The 20,552-nt window shown below is 47.6% G+C and overlaps 3 protein-coding genes across 4 annotated transcripts in view; 2 read left to right on the top strand and 1 right to left on the bottom strand.

Annotated features, from left to right (window-relative positions):
* Positions 1-3,811: 3,811 nt before the first annotated feature.
* Positions 3,812-9,464, top strand: PABPN1L (PABPN1 like, cytoplasmic). The gene is given in 11 exon segments (XM_070953215.1): positions 3,812-3,831; positions 5,283-5,454; positions 5,701-5,806; positions 6,049-6,116; positions 6,732-6,838; positions 7,072-7,159; positions 7,779-7,896; positions 8,258-8,269; positions 8,376-8,524; positions 8,526-8,600; positions 9,396-9,464. Coding segments are annotated over 11 exon segments (984 nt in total).
* A 1,341-nt stretch (positions 9,465-10,805) lies between these two features.
* TRAPPC2L (trafficking protein particle complex subunit 2L) lies at positions 10,806-13,338 on the bottom strand. Of its 2 annotated transcripts, none has more exons than XM_070953092.1 (5): positions 13,163-13,338; positions 12,487-12,659; positions 11,884-11,971; positions 11,718-11,797; positions 10,806-10,967 (listed from the first exon to the last, which is right to left on the bottom strand). In XM_070953092.1, the coding sequence occupies exons 1-5, from the start codon at positions 13,265-13,267 to the stop codon at positions 10,922-10,924; spliced, it is 492 nt and encodes a 163-aa protein (XP_070809193.1). In that variant the 5' UTR covers positions 13,268-13,338; the 3' UTR covers positions 10,806-10,921. The 2 variants fall into 2 exon arrangements, with proteins under 2 accessions (XP_070809193.1, XP_070809192.1); XM_070953091.1 differs by lacking the exon at positions 13,163-13,338 and adding an exon at positions 12,771-12,858.
* GALNS (galactosamine (N-acetyl)-6-sulfatase) overlaps positions 13,235-20,552 on the top strand; it is a 32,685-nt gene continuing 25,367 nt past the window's right edge. Inside the window, exons 1-4 of the mRNA XM_070953093.1 lie at positions 13,235-13,397; positions 15,499-15,622; positions 16,660-16,734; positions 19,028-19,130. Coding sequence (XP_070809194.1) covers positions 13,266-13,397; positions 15,499-15,622; positions 16,660-16,734; positions 19,028-19,130 — 434 coding nt within the window. The 5' untranslated portion in view covers positions 13,235-13,265. The remainder of the gene's footprint in view (positions 13,398-15,498; positions 15,623-16,659; positions 16,735-19,027; positions 19,131-20,552) is intronic.

Below are 20,552 nucleotides of genomic sequence, written 5' to 3'. Positions count from 1 at the left end.
GGAAATGGGGTTTTCCCAGAAAGAGCCATTGCTGTGCTCAGGAGAACTCTTTTTTTATCCCCCTTAAACAGCCTCGTCCAACTTCCTCCCCTTCCAGTTGCTTGGCCTGCAGAGGTCATCCAAATGGGATGGTGCTACCATTACTCCAGCCACTGCCCATGGAGCTGGTGCCCCTCCATGGTACTTCTTGCCTTCATCTTATGTCCCTCCTCCTCATTTCTGACTGGCCCCTCACACCAACCCCGGGTCCACTCCAGCCTGGGAAAGAGTCAGGCAGGGAAAGAGACCGAAGTCTCCGGAACATCGCATCGTTTTCTCTGTCACATCCCCAGTTCAGAGCGTTCCTTCCCGGTCATTCTGTTCTCTCCAAATTCAAGCATCTCCACACCTCTTCTTCTTCCTCTCTGGCCACATATGGAGGCATTTCCTTCACCAGAACAAACGGTTATTCTTGCAAGGGGCTCATCTCTCTCAGTTAGATGGAGTTGCATAATGTGGATTATGGGTTCGCTTTGAACTGCTGTGGCTTGCACTTCTGAAGCCCTGGAGACCTGATCCTGTGCTGGTTGAGATCTTGATGTTCAAAGAGGCGATGGGTAAAGGGGGGAGGGGATTATGGCCATCCTGGGCTGGCTGATCAGTCTCTTGCTTGGCATGCCAGCAGTTTTTTTTCTGGGCAGTGGCTGTGTTGTTGTCTCCCATTCTCTTTCTGACTCACTGGGAACCCAAAGGCAGGCAGGAATCCTTGGGAATTTACAGTATACCAAGAGATGAATAAGTTTTTGTGCAAATCAAAAGCAAATGGGGAAGAGAAGGGAATGTCTCTGCCAGAGTTTCAAATAAGTCTCCCAATTCTTAGAGCTATGGCAAAATGTTATCACCTAGATTTCACTCGACACGATGGCCTGAATTGGCGGCCCATGTAGCGGTGGCAGTTGAATTAAGTGTCAATGAGTTTGGAGGGATCTAATCTGAGCCAGGGTGTTTTGGGCTGCAGCCTAGAAATGCCTTTAAGCCCATCTGCAAACTCTTATTTGTGAACGAAGCCGGTTGCAAAGTTAAAAGTAGAGCGACTTTTTTACAAGGAAAAGACTACTTTGCAAATGTGGGAAATTGTACATCCTTTTGGGCTGGCTCAGATCAACTTCATGCAGCTATTTCCAAGTTGACTTTTCCCAGGGATTTTGACAGGCTGTTGAATCCATCTGTGAGCTGCGCTCTGTGTCGTTCCTGAGAATCTCTGAAAAATGAGCCAAACCAGGGAATCCTTTGCTCGTATTGCAACGTTGATTTGGGTTATTTGTGAGGATCCACGGGAGGCAGTTGGTACTGAATGTGCCACGTCAAAAAAACCAATTTGATGCAAATATAGGTTGCTCTTGTCTTCTTGAGCGATAATATCATGGGTCTCCTGTAGATCAAAGGATGCATTGCTTCTTTAGCTGGTTGATGATTCTTGCTCCATCCTTCTTTGCTCCCCTCTTTCTGCAGCAGGGAATGCTTCCACATAATGGAAGTTCCCAACTCTTGAGACGGAGATTGCCTCTTTCCATGCTTATTCAGTTTATGATGCCCTTGAATTCCCTTCTTTGCAGCTCTCCGTCTCTTCATCCTTCTCTGCTAGGAAGATTTATCTTTTCTCTTGGGAAGAGGCTGGGCTGACTTCAGAAGATGGGCCTTCTCCCTGCGGGCCGCTAGTGGTGTGATCCAACAGGGCCACTGTTATTTGTGGGCTTAATTTGCAGGTCGGTACAATGGCAGGAAGGAGCAGTCGGGTAAGGCAGGCATACTTCTCCCCTGCTGATCCTGAGTGACAGGCTCCCTTTGCCTGCAGAGCAAATAGGAAGGAAAGGATCTGCTTGTGGGTCTTCAGGGCCAAGGGGACCATGTGGATGCCACCAGCGTGATGGCTTCCTTGTGTGTGAGAACATGATGTGGGAAGAGTATGCTGGTTTGTCCTGAAGGAAGGAGCTTTTCCAGAGGTCTGTGGGAGCGGACTAAGGTCACATCCCCATTTTTTTGAAAACAGATGCTCTTCCCATGTGATGCCTCTGCAGATGGCCAGCACGGCTGTGTCATTGTGACCAGATGGGTCCTTCTGTCTCTCAGGATAGAACCTTTGCTCAGAGAGTGGAACACAAGGAAAAGAGGAAAGAAGCACAGAGCAGCTGGTGGAAAAATAATCCCAGCACCAACCTAGCTTTAAAGACTTTGCTAAACCTCATCAGCTGGAAACCAATCCATCACCCATCCTCACGTAGTCTTCCGCCCCCCCCTCCCCTCCCCAGCCCAGAGCTCTGGTTCAGGATCAGGGGTGGAGAACATGATTCCAATCCTTCTCTGTGGCTCTCACTCATTTCCTCATAGTTCTTGTGGATGGGGAGCTCAGCCTAGCAATTCTGGGGAACCAAAGTGCTCCTTCATTTGAGTTTCAAGCTGGCTAGCCTCTCACAGCCGGCTCTCTTCCTGGCAGGAACGCACGCTGGATTCGGGTCAGAGGTGGCACATTCCTGGGTCTTGTCCCAGGCCTCGAGCGTCTCTGCCAAAAGACTCAGAAGCTGCCAGTTATAGGGCAGAAACGAGCCCCCATCCTCCCCAGGGTGGAGGAGAAGCACTGTTCTCAGGGTGCCCAGCAAGCAAATCACGCATAGAACTGTGCAATACTTGAATCAGAGGGTTTGGGGACGAGGAGGGCCATTGCTTGTACCGAGCAAGATGGGAGCATGTGTGAATGCTTGTAAAGATGTGTCAAAAGAGGAAAATCATAGAAATCTAAGCAAATTCAATGAAAAGCAAAAGAGAACCCAGGTCCCCTCTTCCTCCCCCCACCCCCACCCTGGTGTTTATGGGTTTCCGTGGCCATTCCAGAGAAATGACTAAGTGGTAGAAGGGTTGAGTTTGGGGAGCCCTTCTCTTGGCATGCTCTCCTTCCCCCCTTTCCCTTGTGGTTTCCTGCTTTCTCTAAATGTACTGTATGTTTGACCTGTGGAAGATGTAAACTTTATGATTCAGGTTATGTCTGTTCTTAACTCTGTATCTGTGTAATAAAGATGGTTTAATATCACGCAACTGTCTCCATTTCTCCTGTGTCCACAAAAGCCCATTTGCACACTGCAGTAGAACAAACGAAAGAACGGCCTTGCGGTCCAGTTAGATTCCCAGGTTGAGAAAGCTCCCAATAGGCTTTAAATAGCCAGCATAGGAGTGGGGAAGGCTTCTTTTGCCCAGCACACTAAGCTAAACTCAAACTAGCCATCTTAGGGCTTAGCCGTACAAGTCCAGCTACTGAAGCCCAGCAGGAGATAGGGAATCCTGGATGTGCGAGATCAAGTGTTTGGCTGGATCTGGCTTAATGAGATGCAGGATCGCCCCAACTACGCCCCATTCGACCAACCTTTCATAGATCTTTGACCAGGTGTGGACCCAGCCTTTAAGCCAGACTTCTGCTCCCTTAATTCAGGAGTGACTTCACTGACCCACAGCAGCTCTCCCGACTTCTAAGGGGCACCTGCCCTTCAACTCAGTTTGCACAGACTCCCACGGACAGACTTCTCAGCCTGGATGCTCCTCAAAGGAAAGATGGGGTATAAATCAGTGAATTGACATGAATAACAGCCCTCAGGTTCAGGTTAAAATGGAGGGTGTTTGTTTGCTCTTCCTCCCTTGCTAGCCTAGCCCCCCCCCCCCGATGAAATGCTGCATCTGATTGGCTGTTAAAGAGATCAAATGGAGTTCCAGAGGTTCTGCCTCAGCTGTTGCTTCCTCCAAATTTGCCTGGCCTCGATAGGTGGGGGAACCGGTGTGAGTAATCATGTTTGGACTTGGGGCAAGGTAAGATATGACTGTAGGCTTGGCCTCCTCCTTTGCAGGAACATTACTTCTCCTCTCCAAGGGCTTCATTTTTGTAGTTAAGAGGGTGCTTCATGGTAGAATCCCAGAAGTTTGGATGTTGGCTCACTCTGAAAACATAGTGGCTTGTTGCTTTTGGTAACTGTTGGGGCCTAAAGTAAGGTTTAGGGGTTACAAGCTGTACACACAAGCCATGGCTTAGTATAATCATGAATTCAGCCAATGTCTACAAACTTAGAATGTCGTGAAAGAGTAACAATAATGGATTGCGCAGTGAACGACTTTTGCTCTTGGGAGACAGACAGACAGAACTGCCTAGGAGGGGTCATGCTTGAATATTTTGCACCGATGTGTGTTTGTGTGTAAAGCTTAGATAGCAAAATGTTTTGTGTTTGCTTCTGCAATGAAGCTCTATATTTGCCTGAGCAAGTCTTGCTCATCTCCACGGGATGGCTCCAGGAATGCATCATTTGAAGGCTCCACAGCCAACCTTCCTAGAGAGCATGAAGCGGGGCCCTCGCCCTTAGGCTTCCAAAGCCTCATCTGAACTAGCAACACAGCCATTGTTGTCATGCATTGAAAAACAAACAGTCCTTAAGCCCAGCTTTTCTCCTTGGCCCGCTCACACTATAAGCTGGCTCTTACTCCATTCCCCAGCAATTTGCAGGCAGGGAGCCATGAAGATATTTTTGGAGGCAAGGTTAGGAGTGGTCTCAGGGAAGGGAAAGCGTCTCCCACGGGCTCTTGGCTCGTCTGCAAGGCCAGCTTGAAAGGCCGTTCCAATTTAGCCCCTGCATAGTAGTTGCTGTTGTGATCTTGTGGATTCCACACACTTTGTGAACTGTGGCATCTGATAAAGCCTTCTCCATAATCACATTTTATTAAGTTATAAAGTATTGTAAAATACAAAATACAAAAGGAAATAAGAGGACGATGAGGGGGAAGGGGGAAGAAAAGTGAGGAAAGATAGGGAAAGAAAAAGAAGCATTGACGTCCAACTCTCTCTGTTACAGTAGAAGAAGGCTTGATGTGGAAAAGAATGAAACTTTGATTTTACAGATTAAATTGATAGATCTTTATAGAAATGACTTGTTCATATTGTTATGGAAAAACAAAAAGCTATGATCGGTTGCATCTGATAAAGCCTCCTCAACAAACACACATATTTGGAAGGCTTCTCCTTCATAGGAACTAGACCTTGTCTGAGAAGGGGCATTCAGCTCTTGGTTACTGATGCCAGATCCTCAAGTGGGCATGAGAAGAGGGGGACCTAGAGAAGATGGGGAACTGAGGGAAGAAGCCAAAGAAAGATGTCTGGGTGGGGAGAGAGAGAACACAGCTACTCTGAAAAGGCTAGGGAAAGAGAAGAAATCCACCATGACACCTCCTAGGCAGGCAAAGTACCTAACCTTGGTGATGTGACTTTCCCCAAGCCATCCCTTCCTTGATTCTGGATCCTGGTGGTGTGATCCTCCTGCTTCCGACACCGACCATTCTCCCTGGGATGCAGCTGAAATTTCTGCTTGGCAGAAAAACATGGAAGAAGATTCAGCCTTGATTCCTGTGGAAGGGGCCAACAAAGAAGTTCAGCAGGCAGAAGACCCCGTGAGTCTTACCCTGAGACTTGGGTCAGCTTGGAGGGAGCCTCTTGTATGGAAAGGTCTCCTCGAGGCTTAGGCCTCCACTGCCTACATTGGGGGTGGGGTGGGGGCAGGTCTACACTTCTTGCCAGGATGAAAATGTTGGAATTTGGAAAGACCAGCACCATTGGAGGGCTGGGAAGGGCCGTTTCCAGGGAAGAGGGCTGCTTCTCATGTTCCACCTCTGCTTTGGCTTCCCCTTGGGGTGAAGGAGCTGGAGGCCATCAAAGCCAAAGTCCGGGCAATGGAGAAGGATGATGAATGGTTGCAGGAGCTGCAGAACGAAGCCAAGTCCCTCCTTGTGAGTTCAGACCCAGGTACGGCTCCTGTCAAGCAGGGCTGCCCAACAGGGGTTGCCCCTGGGCCCTTCCTCAAGTGGGGGTTGCTGCTCTGATCAGAGGTTTCAAGAAAGAAAACGATCAGAAATAACAGCATGGGGATTGCAACTCCTCAAATTGCCAGGCACCATATTCAAAAGCTGGCAAAGGAGGGCATTAGGCTGAAAAGGCTGGCAAAGACCACCCCTTCCCTAACTACTAGAGTTGTCTTTCTTGTGCAGATCTTCTGTTACCTAGAATAAACGAGAAGAAAGTGGAGGCTGACCAGCGCTCAATCTATGTGGGAAATGTAAGAAAGAAAGAGGTGTTAAATCGTACCTATGTGTCAGAATCTGTAATGAATAGTGGGCTTCTGTCTGAGAGGTGCTCCATTTCCTTCTGACTTTCTCCCAGTTATTTATTTATTTAGAGTCCAGTGGCGTCGTTACATTAGCCAGGAGGCTACAATGCTAATGCAGAGTAGTAAGTGGGCTGCCTGTTTACCAGCTTTGTTAAGCACACTCTTCTGGTACTCTGGCTTCTCTTCAGATCCTATAAATCTTTCGGCTTTTACTTTCTCCCCGTGATAGGAAGCAGATCTTAGATCCTGCATTTGTGAGAATTTACTCCCAGATCAGTGGTGGGTTGCTACTGGTTCTCTCCGGATCGGGCAAACCGGTAGCATCAGTGGTGGGATGCTCCGCCCACCCGGCTGGACGCTTCTGCGCCTGCGCAGAAGCATTGTGCGCATGCATGAGTGTGCAGACACCCACGAGCAAACCGGTAGCGACAGTTTTTGAAACCCACCCCTGTCCCAGATGCCTTGGGTCTATAAATCATTTCACAAAGTGGAGTCCTGGATGCTGAGAAGACTACAGGGCTCTCAATCAATGGACACCAGAGTTCATGAGTATGATCTTCACAGGTAGATTATGGAGGAACTGCGGAAGAACTGGAGTCCTATTTCAACAGCTGTGGACAGATCAACCGAGTGACTATCCTTTGTGACAAGTTCTCAGGCCATCCGAAAGGGCAAGTGACTGATTGTTATGGGAAAAGGGTGGGGAGAGAGTTGGTTAGGAAGGAAGGGGCTGCCTACCCAGATTGGTCCAGGGCCTTTGTTCCCTAGGGCAGGTGGGCTATCATCTATCTTATCTATCAAATTTATTTGCCACTCATCTCATATCCAACGACTCCGGGCAGCTTACGACATAAAATAAGGGTTCTATTTATTTACTTTTATTTAACATCCTCTCTTCTTGCAGGTATGCCTACATAGAATTCGCTGACCAAAGCGCTCTCAAAGCAGCCATGGAACTGGATGAAGGCACATTCAGAGGCCGCATCATCAAGGTAAGCCCCGTGGGGGGGGGGCTGTCCTGGTGCAGGATCCTACCATTAGCAGGAGTTGTTGCTGGATAGAGGATATCTCTGATCCCTAATTCCTGCTTGAAAATTCCCTGGAGACCTCGGTTGCTGTCTCCCAAAAGCTGAATGCCGTCCGAGTTGAACTTCTGTCATCATCATAGTTTCTCTTCCCCTGAGTTGCTCATTAGAACACATTTAGTGCCCTTCCTGGAACTTTTGGAAGCCCTGTGGGCAGATAAATTCAAGGCTGGTAACTCAGTTGGCTGGCTTCAGCAGATGCCTTAACCATAAGCTCTGTAACACTAACCCTCATAAGCTCAGTTTGACAAGATACAGTGGCAGGATTCAGACTGTATGCTCTGTGCAGAGAAACTGTGTTATGTCTGAAAGGGTTGGTTTGGTTTCCACAACATGATGCAGCTGCAGCACCTGCCACCCAACCTTCTTTGGTACGTAATGCTGGCACGTAATGCTGATATGCTGATATGCTGACCAACTTTAATTTCCCTTCCAATGAGTTGGGTGCAACTGTTTTTCATTGCCTGTCTTCTTATTTCCACATTTTCACACTTGTTTCCTTGGATCCATGTTGTTTTGGCATCAGGTGCTGCCCAAAAGAACCAACTTTCCAGGGATCAGCTCCACAGACCGCGGTGGTTCCAGGGGTCGCTTCCGAGGACGGGGAGCCCTACCTCGTCATGCCAGCTTCTGTGGAGGGCAACGTTCCAGGCCCCGGGGCAGAGTAGTCAGGTGAGTGGGCAACATGGCACCCTTTCTGGGAAACTATCCTTCTGGAGGGGGATGAGGCTGAATCCTGACTCCATTCACTCTGTGTTTGAAGGAAAGCCAAAGTTCTCATCTGGCTGCAAATTACAGCATAGCTCTGGTTTTAAATTGCTGGTTTTCTTCTGTTCCTCTAGTTTGTTTTTCTCTACCTTGTTAGTTTTACAGTTGCCATCTCGGTCTTGCAGAAGTCCATACTGTATTTCTGCTTTTGTCAATACGGGCTAGTGGTTAAGCCACCCCAGATCCTCAGGGAGGATTGGAGTGCCACTTCCCTGGGTGGTTAGCTCTACAAGCAAGCAGACGGTGGAGGTCCTCTCCTGAATTATCATTCTGCACTGGGATGAAGATGCAGGTGGACTAAAGGGGAGATGATGAAACTGATAACCGGAGCTTTGTGCACCCACTTCTTCTTCAGGGGCCGTGGGAGGATACCTGCCTGGTACACGCCTTACTAGCTGGCAAAGGAGACAACTCGAGTGACACACCAGGAGGAATTCAGAAGGGAAGAGAGGAGGAAGACTATCTGTATTTGTTCTTACTTGTCAGCCATTTGTGAGGAGCCCCTGTCCTGTTGGTCCAGAGAGCAGCCACCCTTCTTCTCCCTGGTAAATCAAAGCAGTGGGTAGCAAAGAAGCCAAGAGTGGGCACCCAAATCTTGCTGGCCTGGCTTGGGTGTATGTGTGTGTGTGCATCGTTTTCTCTTGGAAGGGCCTGGATTCATTTTCATTCTTCAGCAACTACATGCCATTATATTGGGGGGCGGGGGGGGGGGGAGCGGAGGCTGCCATTCTCTTTTGCCTGGATGCTTAAAGCCCTTAATTTGGGCCATTATGGGAAGGTCAGCAAGGGGGGGGGCACTCAACAAAACCTAGTTAACCAACAGAATCCTGTTGCAGAATCCAACCCCCATTGCCTCCACCTCCCAAACCCTCTTCTTAAAATCACTAAAAATTGGGTGGGTTTGCGGGAGAGGGGATGCAAACCCGTCCAGTTCTCCTTTTGAAAATATGGGGTCTCTCTGCATCCCATTAGGCAGTCATACAAGCAGCCTGTTATGATTTGTGAATGAGTGTGTGTGTGTACAAAGGACTGGCAATAGGGGTGTGGAACAGCACATCTGCCCTGCCGCCTTTTTGCAATCATCCTGAGGGTCTTCACACACATTTTTGAATGCCCCTCCCTTGTGCGGCTGTGAAGGGGCTGTGAAGATTTGCTACAAAAAGGGATTTTCTGCAAAAGGCAGGCCAGCTGGGAAGACAGCAATGAGTCTTGGGGCTCCAGGGATTGATTGCCAGTCACTGTATTCCGATACGCCCTGCTCCTCATTTTAAACTAATTTAAATTAATTTAAGAAGTTTCTTCAAAATAAGTATAAAGGAATTTTTAGTATAGGGCTCACCTGCTGCAATCTTGTTTTGCACACCTTTTACCCCAGCACAACCTGGTACATCAATTACTGCTGCCAATGCAGCTTTCGGTGCCCAACAAAACCTTTTATCTTTAATCCGTTGTGAAATTTATAAGAAAGGTCAGTATAGCAACTTGTGAATTTTGTCAAAATAGACTAGTCAAGTTCACATTTTATTGAAATGATCTTTCCCCCTAGTCTTCTTGCAGCAGACAAAAAAAAAAAAAAGGAATTTGTCCTCGGATCTGTAAATTGCGCCTCAAAAGTTTTCTCTTTGAGCACTGGAGACATCGGAAGAGAGTTTTACCATGTAAAAAAAAATTCATTTTTGCAAGTGGAAAGAAGGGACTGATCTGCTGAAAGCATTTAAGGAAGGGCGGGGGTGGGGTGGGGGGAAAGATCTCCTGGTTAGACCCTGTGAAGCTGATCTGGAAGTGCCAGGGCGGACAAGGCTGGGCATCTTACACAGGGCAATTTCCTGGGGATTGGGCCCTACATGAATAATAAACTGGCAGAGGTTGAAATAAGCAGAATGAAAAAGGAGGGTTATATTAAAATGAATGTATCTATGAACAGATATGTAGTTTATGATAAAGTTCCATGTTGTAAGACGTTTATGTTTTTTTACAAAATAAATGCTCCTGCTAGTGAAAATTACGCTTTACAACCACAGTGGCTGCCTGCAGACGTCTCTCTGGCCTCTTCAGCGCTGAGCTGGACAAACATCAGTCTTTGTATATTCACTCCTCAGTGTAAGTTGGGGATGGCATTTGCCATGTGGCTGTATTGTTATTATTAAAGACAAGACTTAGCAAAAAGCAAGCTGGCGGGAAAATTAGCTTAGCTTTCTGACATCCTAACTTACCATGTGAAAAGGCATTGGAAAGTATTTTAAGGGGGAATTTCCTGACAGAACAATTGAGTGAAACAACTTGCCTCCAGAAGTTGTGGCAGCTCCAACACTGGAGCTTTATAAGAAGCAATTGGACATTAGTCCGAAATAGTGTAAGGTTTCCTGCCTGAGCAAGGGGTTGGACTAGAAGACCTCCAAGGTCCCTTCCAACTCTGTTATTCTGATATAAATGCATTCAGAGGCCACAGTCATTAAAGGGAAAGCATACAGTATCCCATTCTGGCCCTCAAATGGAGAAAGGAAGACTATCTCCTTGTTTCTTGCAGCAAAATGTCTTAGCTGGCCTTGGAATGGAACCTCAGCCAGGCTGTTCAACCCAAACAGGTTTTACTATAAACTTACTCCAAAGTCTTATGATGGGAATTTCTCAATCCAAGCCCCTCCCCTCTTCTAGGACAGCCATTTATATGGAATGGTACAGGTTCTCCTGGCTTGAGCAGGGGGTTGGACTAGATGTCCTCCAAGGTCCCTTCTATTATTCTGGGAATTATGCCCCTTGAGTAGCTCTGCAAACACTTCAGACAGACTGAGCAAAGGAGTTTATTGTAAGGATATAGCAGCAAAGGACAGAAGAACATGAAATAACTCAGTGCAGGGTAGGTCTTCTCAGTCTAAGGAGCTGGCAGAAGAGGCAGGACCTTCAGCAAACCTGAACCATCATGGACATCACCATGTTATCAAAGGCCCTTGAAATGCAGAGAGAGGAAGCTTTTAAAGCAGGAACCAGATCACCCCGCCCAGCCCAACCTGATAGATGAGCTAATTTAGGAGCACAAGAAGGGCAGTTCTCCCCTTGTGCAGCTCCCTGTGCCCCTTGCTAGTGATTGTTCTGCTTCGCCAACACCAGCCATCCCACTAGCCCACCTGCTGAACCCAGCAGCTTCCTTTCCCTCCCCAGCTGACGTCTTTCCTTGGCTTTTTCCATATTCTTCTGCCCAGAACCCTTTTGGTCCATACGCAAAGCCAAACAGCCCCAGTTGGTACAGCCCCAGAACACCCGAAACACGTCTGTGCTTGGCAGCAGACTAAGCAAAACCAGTAGCTCTGTATGCAAAATGTTTCCCTAATAAATACCCGTTCTGCCCCATTGAGTCTCTGCAATTTAGCAAACAGATAGCAAGCATGGAACTGTATCACCTGCACTATGCCCTAAGTTCTAGGATACAAACCAGGCATCACGGGCCACGTTCAGGCATCGTGGTAATCTACTAAACCCAAAGTAAGCAGTTTAGGGCTAGTAAAACGTATGAATCCCTGGGTTTGTGAAAGGCAGTTATTGCCTCCTCCCCTGCTCCCCCTACTGTCAGCATTTGAGTTCTCTTGCAGGTACCTAGGACCCTCTGGCTGTCTTAGGGACGTCTATCCAGGCTTCCGGCTGGGGGATTCTAGGAGTTGAAGTCCACACTCTTTCAAGTTGTTGAGGTTGAGAAACTCACCTAGATTGGATTTGGTCTCCAGGATTGTAAAAGGGGTTGCACATGACATCTGTATACGAATTATGCAATTTCCTGAACATCTGCAAAGAAACCACTTCTGCTATATTCAACCACAAAAGGGCTCATATGTCCCCAGAGAGGATTCTGGGAGATGCCCCAGACTTACACTACGGATTTCATTGTCTCGGAGGGCCGTGTTGGATGAATCCACCACCATCACAAACTTGACTTTGGAATTGGTCACGTAGCCATAGCTGCTTGGCTGGTTAAGGGACACAGACTTTTGGAGACGGGAGGCTGACCTGTGTCTCTCCTTCATTTATCCAGAGGTGCCCGAGATCAGATTGAGGGTTGATCTGCCACTCAGCTACACATCGGCAGGCCTGACTGCAAGAATCGGATTACTAGACAGACCAGAGAAGACGTAGAAGACCCTCATGCTGGGCTTTTGCAGCCCAGTTCTGACAACCTGAGCCTCCCCATCTCCTATGTTGAGATCGTCAGCCAGTCTCTCCAGCCTAACTAGATGGAGGATTCAGTACCAGAGGCGGCTCCTGTTTGCACAACCGATCTTGAGCATGGTCTTAACTTAAAGCCTGCTTTTCACATCTGGCAATCGATGGGTGGACTTCAGCTCCCAGAATTCCCCAGCCAGGAGGACCAGCTCTGGGAGCAGAAGCCCACGGCCCGCAAGTGTCACTTCCAGGCTCTCTCTCTCTCTCTGCTGGCGGATCAGCCCCCCAGCCCCCACCCCCCGGGGCAAGGATACACCTTGTAGTCCTCGGTGGGGTAGAGGAGGCCGAGGTAGAGCTCCCGCTGGTCCACCAGCGCCTTCCCCAGCGCCGAGACCTTCTCGTCCACCACGTCCAGCGAGGTGTGCACCGTGTAGTGGAACTTCAGCTCGTTCTCGGTGGGGATGCTCTTGATGTAGAGCGGGTAGTTCTGGCGGGGGAGAGGGGGGGTCAGAGGGCCCGGAGGGAGGGAGCGCCTGGGAGCCCCTCGGGTGGACCCCTCCTCCTCCTCCTCCCCCGCCCCCGCCCTTCCCGCGCCCACCTCCTTGGCGATCACCGCGATGCACACCGCCATCCTGGCTCCGGGCGGACAGCGAGCTTCCTCTGCCCTCACTTCTGCCCACGTGGCCGGCAACCCACCAACCGCATCGCGCTCCGCCTGCGGGCTTGGCGCGCGTGACCCGCTCGTCCCCGCCTTCCCCTACATCCGGCTCGCAGGGAAAGCAGCAGGAAGCGTTGACACTTCCGGCTTCTCTTCGAGGGCTCCGTGCGGGGCTTGGGGCAGGCCGAGGCTTTATTTACTCATTCCGCGGGCGCTCTAAAGCCCCGCCAGAGGCCCTGACGGAGGCCTACAAGGAGGCGGCGCGCCGAACGGAAGGGCCTTTCCCCGCAGCCCTGACGGGGCTCCTCCGCCTGGTTGGCTTTTGCCCTCACCTTCGACGGGGAGCCGGAAGTGGGGGTGACCCCGCTGCCTGGCCGCTCCCGTCCACTTTGTGCTCGGCTTTTTCGGTCCCTCGGCGGGGCGGCGAGCGTTGCCATGGAGACGCAGCTCCGGCGGCGGCTGATGCCGGCCCTTTGGGGCCTGGCCCTCGTGTGGCGCCTGGGGGCGGCCGCCAACCTCTCCGGGACCCCGCCGGCGCCCAACCTGGTCCTGCTGCTGATGGACGACGTGAGCGCAGGCGCCTCGCTCCGGGGAAGGGGCCTGGGGGCGGGGGCAGAGGGAAAGCCCCCCTCCGGTCCAGCTGGCCTCTGGGCAGCCCCGGATTTGTGGGTGGTTGGACGTGAAGGCTCTTATTTTATTATTACTGAGAGCCTCAGGAGAGTTATACCCGATTCCCCAGGGATCTCCTGGTGGTCTCCTTTTCAAAACCACCCAGTTCACTTTCAGAGATGGAAGTTCCCGCCCCCTTCGCAGCAGTCATCTTCCTGGACTTAAAATTTGCCAGCTCCAAGTCTCTGCATGGCAGGAACCACCCTTAGTCCAGCTTCTCAGCCCGTACAGCAAATGGGAAGTCCATTGGAAGTGCCTGAAAATCTCCCTGGTGTGTCTTCAGTCCCTGGGCTGATTGGCAGCTCATTTCGTAGGGAGGAGGAAAAAAACCACACACACACACCTTTCCACTGTGAATGCGGCTCTTGGAAATTGTAAACAGCAGGCCCCGTCCACCTCTGCGTGGTGAATTATAGGGTCTTAATCAACTTGAATTTCACTGGGTGTCTGGGAGTCTTTTTGCCTTTTTTGTCTGATGTGCAGTCTTGAAATTCTTGCATTCCAAGTTTCTGGTGGTTTCCTGCCTCTTTCTGCCAGGAATAAGTTTAAGTTTTTGTTAGCTTTAGTTTGAAAACCGATCATAGTATCTCTATGGATACTACCAGATTTTTGAAGAAATATTGAGGGCTAGTATTTATTAAATTCCCATGCCACTCATCTCTTCCAAAGTGAGTCTACTACTTATACTCATACACTACTTTGGCAGACCAGGATCCCAAAAGCTGTTACTCTGTAATGTTATGGTTTTGATTATGGTTATGAGAATTGGGACTTTCTCCCATTGCACATTTCCTGCATTCTGAGTAGTATTTCAGTTCAGTTTTGATCAGGGTAATGGAATGGCCTCCCTGTGATTGAGGCTCACCTCTTCTCTCAGCACCTCACCTGAACTGTCTGAAGGAGGACTGGGCCCCCAACAAGTGAGGGTCACAGGCTTTCCCTAGACAGGCTGAAATCTGCTGTGATTGATGGCTGCCCCTCCGTTTCGGGACAAGGCCTAGCACTGTATACCTGCTGTAGAATTCAACTCAGCTCTTGATCTGTTCCTGTGATTATGATTCATCAACCACTTTAAGGAAATTATTCCACTTTTCTGCTGACTGAACTATTAGCAAAGAATTTCCTAATGGGCTTCTTTATTTAGTAAGCTATTTTTATGCTGTTTTTGTTGCTGGAAATTGTTGGTGTATACATGAGCGTGTGTATTCCTTAGAAGAAAGTTCCTGTTGTTTTGCCTATTTTTCTGTACAACAAAGAAGTTCTCATTTTTTTCTCTTTTTATTATTTTTCAGTATGTGTGTGTCATTAAAAAAAAGTTGTAGATGATGTCTGGCTAAGAGTGTGAGCTGCAGGTGTCAGTATAGAAAAGCCAGGCCTGGCACCATTTCCCTGGATTTTCCTTTAATTTCATAATGCTGAATGGAAAATTCACACAACGACCACAAAATGACTTATGCCAACATGGAGTACATAATTTCCTTGCAGAATTACTTGCCTTGAGTTGTTGTGAGGGTCACCAGTAAGTTAATAGCCTTTCACACTTTTACCTTAAAACCAAACCGTGCTCAAAAGCAGCCACTCTCCTATAAGAAAAAAATAGCAGGAATATTATCCTAGTTTGATAGGTTCTGGGCCCCTTGTTGACTGTGGATGGAGACCAAAGACTTGGGATATAAATATTCCCCAGAGGGATGTCAGTAGAGGCGCTATCACATTCTTAGTTTGGTTGTTTGGCTTCCTTATTGTCCCAGAGGAAACAGACAATATCCATGCTTGGTTGATAATCTGTGTGAGGCTCAGTTAATATGGAACTCAGCAAAGTTGAAAGCTTTCTCCCCTTTTCCATGATCCTTGTAGAAAGAGCTGGTCCCCCTCTTAAGTGGGCTTTGCCATGTTGGATGCTCTTGCGATGCTTTTCAATGAGAAAAATATAAAGGTTAAAAGCTAACTTTCTGGCTCTAAAAGCTTTTATTTTTCTTGCTTGCTGGTGTTTTCTCAGATGGGTTGGGGTGACTTAGGTGTGTTTGGAAATCCTTCCAAAGAAACCCCTAACTTAGACCAGATGGCTGCAGAAGGGGTGCTTTTCCCAAGCTTCTACACTGCCAACCCGCTCTGTTCACCATGTAAGTAGACTTGAGAATCTGAGGGAAATGTCATGGGCCTGTGGGTCAAAAGCTGGGCATGACCCAATGCTAGCTGCACCATTCCTTCACAGTGGGCAAAACTATACCCTGAGGGGCCCCTGGTGCTCTTTGAGCTTGCTTGTTTTCTTGCAGACATTTCATTTCCCAAACTAGGTAACATCATCAATGCTAGCAGGTAACACTGATGATATAACCTAGTTTAGGTCATGAAACATTGAGCACCAAGGACCCTTCATTTCAACCCTGAGTTACAGATATTCTCCTTTACTGAAACTACACCCTCTGTGGTTTAATTATTTAGTGCTGTGCTGAGATGTAGTGTGATCCAAAACTACTGTACAGCCACAGGTCTTTTGTGTTACAGATTAAATGCTCCCGTTAATGGATCTAGAAAGTCCCTGAGAAAATGTTCCGTTCTCCACAATAATTCAGTTCCTCTGATAATCCAGTTCATCCAGACTCCCCTCAAATCAGCCTGGTGCTGTTGGGGAGCAGTTAGGATAAAGTTCTACACATTGGAATCGTGGCAATTACAGGTAGTCCTCAAGTTACGCTGCTTAGCATCCATTCAAAGTTCTGATGGACCTCCCCAAAAAGCCATTTGCCAGTTTCAAAGTTCTGATAGCTGCCTCCCCCCTCCCCACCCATAAGATTGCATTTTGGGCACTTGGCAACTGGCCTATGCTTATGGCAGTTTGCAGCACCTTGCTGCAAACCAGCACTTTTTTTTTTTTTGCTGGAAACCAGCATTTATGAAGTACAATGCTTTTTTCTTAACAACAGTGGCATTCGCTTAACTACCACTGCAAAAAGGTAAAATTGGGTGTGGTCACATGGTAACCCGCTTAATGAGCAGCGTGACTTACAACTGTAATTCCGGGCCCAATTGTGGTCGTAAATCAAGGATTCCCTGTATTGACGCTGAAACAGAAGAACTATATTCATTGTTGGGTGCTTGAAAGAAAGTCAGGCTTGGTGGATCTGCTGTCGTCTTCATGTTTCTCTTTTCTCTTCAGCCAGGGCAGCACTCCTGACAGGCCGTCTCCCTATAAGGAATGGCTTCTATACCACCAATGCCCATGCCAGAAACGGTAGGTCCTCTTCCTGCAAGCAAAGCCAAGGGCAAGATCTGGCTTCAGAGTTTCATGTTAAGGGAGACCTACAGGGTGCATTTGGCTAACCTGCAAAGAGAGAGGAAAACAGGCAACCTCAGAGTTTTTTTGCTGATTATTTAAACTACCACAAGGAGAGGATCTCCAATGAGCGCTTAAAAAAAGTTTCCAAACAGTCTTAATGCAGCCTGTATTCTAGAATTTGAATTAAGTCTCTGCTTGCTTCTGTGCTGAATGGGTTAAGGAACATTTGACAAAAGAGGAATTAAAGTAGTTGTGTGTTATTGTAATTTAGCAATCTGTTTGAAATTTACTCTTTTAGCAGAAATATGTTCTCTAAACTCGGCAAGGGCATCTGGAGGGCATCACTAAGCTGCCCATAATGAGCACTTTGCTCCAGGAATTTTATGGTGAGATGCCAGCTTGAGCTGATTGGAAGCCAATCTAGCTGGCATTAGAATTGTTTGTTCCAAAATGGCAGATGCTGGAGGAGACCATATGTTTTGAAGCATGCATTTACAGCTCCAGATTGATGCATGCTGCATGCTGGCAAGTGTGGGTGTTTCTCTCTTTGCTGGAAGAGGAGGGCTTTTCATAGAACGACAAGGGCAAGAGAGTCATGGAAGAATGTGTGCAGCATCTAAAATAGGCTAAGGGCCTCTGCATTGCCTTTCTTGGTGATGGCTTAATAGAGGTGTGCTAGTTAGGGTAATTGAAAAATCCTGTTAAATGGCTATGCTGGGAGTTACAAGGTTCTCAGTGACGTTTAATAGTTCTTGAAGGTGTGGGTAGAAGTCTTTGCCAACCCACATCATCCAAAGGCGAGCATCAGGGATTTAGGGCCCTGAAAGCAGCAGATGACTGAATCGGGATCTGCTTTAGGCTGGGACATAGCAAGAAGATAGAATCAATCGTACAGGTAGTCCTTGACTTGCAACCACAATTGAGTTCAAAATTTCTGTTGCTCAGTGAGATATTTGTTAAGTGAGTTTTGCCCCATTTTACGACCTTTTTTTCCACAGTTAAGTGAATTCAAGCAGTTGTTAACACAGTTAAGTGAATCTGGCTTCCCCATTTACCTGGCTTGTTAGATCATCACAAAAGGGGATCATATGCACCAGAGCCCTGGTGGCACTGCAGACTAAAGCACTGTTATTAACATCAGCTGCCTGCAATTACTGCAAGTTCAAATCTCACCAGGCTCAAGGTTGACTCAGCCTTCCATCCTTTCAAAGGTAGGTAAAATGAGGACCCAGATTGTGGGGGCAATAAGCTGATTTTGTATAAATATATACAAAAAGTATGAAGGCTATTGCTTAACGCATTGTAAGCCGCCCTGAGTCTCTGGAGAAGGATGGCATATAAATCACCCCCCCCCCCCAAAAAAAAATGACCCCGGGATACTGCAGCCATCATAAATATGGCCCAGTTGATCCAATCTTCATTTGGATCACATGATCAAGAGGATGCTGCAATGGTTCTAAAACTGTGAAAAACAGTCATAAGTCATATATTTCAGTGCCGTTGTAACTTTGAATGGTCACTAAACAAACTGTTGTAAGTCAAGGACTACCTGTATTTGTTGACCTTTGGAAGACCTTCCTAGTTCTTCTTGACCTCCCAGCAACTTTAGCGCCATTCATTGGGCATCTTCCTGGACTGGCTATGGAGTTTGGGAATGGAAAGCAGGGTGTTGCAATGATTTGCTTCCTTTCTCTGAGGCTAGTTTTAGGCAGTGTTGATAGGTGGGGAGATGTCCAGCCTGCAGCCCCTGGCACCATCTAGAGTCAGTGTTAACTTGGGTGGCCTTATAAATCTAAATTATAAACAAATAGGTATCTTCACAAGTCTCTTTGCTCTTTCTGCACCTTGTCGAAAGCCTACTTCTCTGCTTGTTTGCAAAGCAAGATGGGTCAGATTTGCTGCTCAGTACATGTATATTACACAATATAATATATGTATAATCAGTATAATACATAAATTTCATGGATTAGTGTTTTACCCCTTCCCTTTTATATCCTGTGTGTTTAAAACCGCCAGTATAGCCTTTTGCTTTTCCTGATGTAAAGAATTAATGGGAAGTGAAGGCATACCTTGAACAGATCCCAAGAGAGTGTTGTTGGAATCTGTTGTTTGGCGTGTTTGGCATAGCCTGGTTTAGATGCCTCTAATCCTTGAACGACCCTGAGACCTGCTCAGAAGAGAGCACCAGCTCACAAATCCAATTCCTGTGGCTCGTTCATCTAGCTAAAGTGTTCTTGTCTTCATGCAGCCTACACGCCCCAGGATATAACGGGGGGCATCCCGGATTCTGAGCTGCTCCTTCCAGAATTGCTGAAGAAAGCAGGCTATGCCAATAAGATAGTTGGCAAATGGTAAAGTTTTTTTTCTGGCTACTTTATTTCTCTGTGCTTTTTGTAGGGGAACTGATCAGAGTTCTATTTCAGTCTGTAAGTCTTCAGAAATCTAGGCAAGCTGTCTGGATAACTGTGTGCTGTGATTGATTTATGAGCTATCCATGTGCTTCTTGGATTTCTTTTCATCACCAATGACAATGCTGCAGTGCTTGTACCTGGTGGTCAGTTCTTCTGGTTTTGACTACCTTGGAATATGGAGATGTGGCACTTTCCTCTCAGAGGGGAAAGTGCCTCTCTCTCTGATCCCTGTTAAATCTACCATTCCCACAGGAAAAAGGATTGATGATGTTAGCACACCTTTGAAGAGTCGGGCCATAATCTAGATGGGCAGAGGGTAAACGGAGAGCTGGTGAGCAAATATTGACCTCAATCTGCCTGCGCTGCATCCTGGGAGCATCTTTAAATGAGCAAAGAGTTGGATCATTTAAATTGATGACCCACCTCTGTAGTGCTGGCGCAGGTGTTAAGAACAGAAACAGCCAGGAAATGATTCGCCAACATAAATCATGTTGTTAAAAAGAAGCTTGCAGCAGCTGCAAAAAATAATGTGTTCTTTGAGCCACAGAAAAATAGAAGAGAGAGAAAGAGAGACCGAAGTGGTAGTGTTCCTCCTATTTATCACCTGGTTCATTAATGTCTCTGATTGTTATATGGCAGATTATTCCCCAACCAGGTGCTCTCCAGAGAGGCTGCATGCGTGTTGGGTAACAGATTCAAGCAGCATAGGGGTGGCTTAACTGGAAGAGGGGGCTCCCTGAAATGCTGCCTTTCCAGCCTGGGCTGGCTCAGTCCAGGGTCAAAGATCTGCAGCTCTCCTGGCGGTTTTAGTTGCTTAGGCACTTAGTTTAAACCCTGGAAGTTCGTTTTCCTCTCTAGTAAAATTCAAAGGAAGATTTGACTGAAAGAAAAGCTCTATAATGAGGGACGTGCAGTTATTTGACTCTGAAGTGGCCACATGGCTCCAGGAAAATAGGTGTTTTCAGTTGACAGGGATAGAATGTGTCATGAATGCATATTTCCTGGAAATCACACCGGTCTTGTGCAAGCCCAGGAAAAATCACCCGGCTATGTTTCTTCCTGCGTTTTTCTCCACTGGAGGGCAATTTTGTGCCTGGCAGGCAAGTGCAGTTTCAGTGAGCCCTTTGTAGTTGTAGTTTCTCCTGTGCCATGCTGCGAGCAGCTTATTTTCTGTTCCATCCTTATTTGCAATTGTTCCTCTGCCCCGTTGAAGACCAGCCAAAGAACCCAAGGGACTGTTGAGCAGCTCCCTGAGAATAGCAAGGAGTAATACATTACTCATGCGTACTTGAGCATCAGAAAATGGTTTGGGTTATAAATTGCCTTAGGAAATCCTGGTTTTGAAAAATGGCACAGCAATTT

The sequence above is a fragment of the Pituophis catenifer genome, unplaced genomic scaffold (assembly GCF_029215685.1).
Source record: "Pituophis catenifer annectens isolate HBS135680 unplaced genomic scaffold, rPitCat1.0.hap2 SCAF_13, whole genome shotgun sequence".
Classification (NCBI taxonomy): Eukaryota; Metazoa; Chordata; class Lepidosauria; order Squamata; family Colubridae; genus Pituophis; species Pituophis catenifer.
The sequence above is the reverse complement of the archived record's forward strand: the minus strand, read 5'-3'. Positions and strand labels throughout refer to the sequence as shown.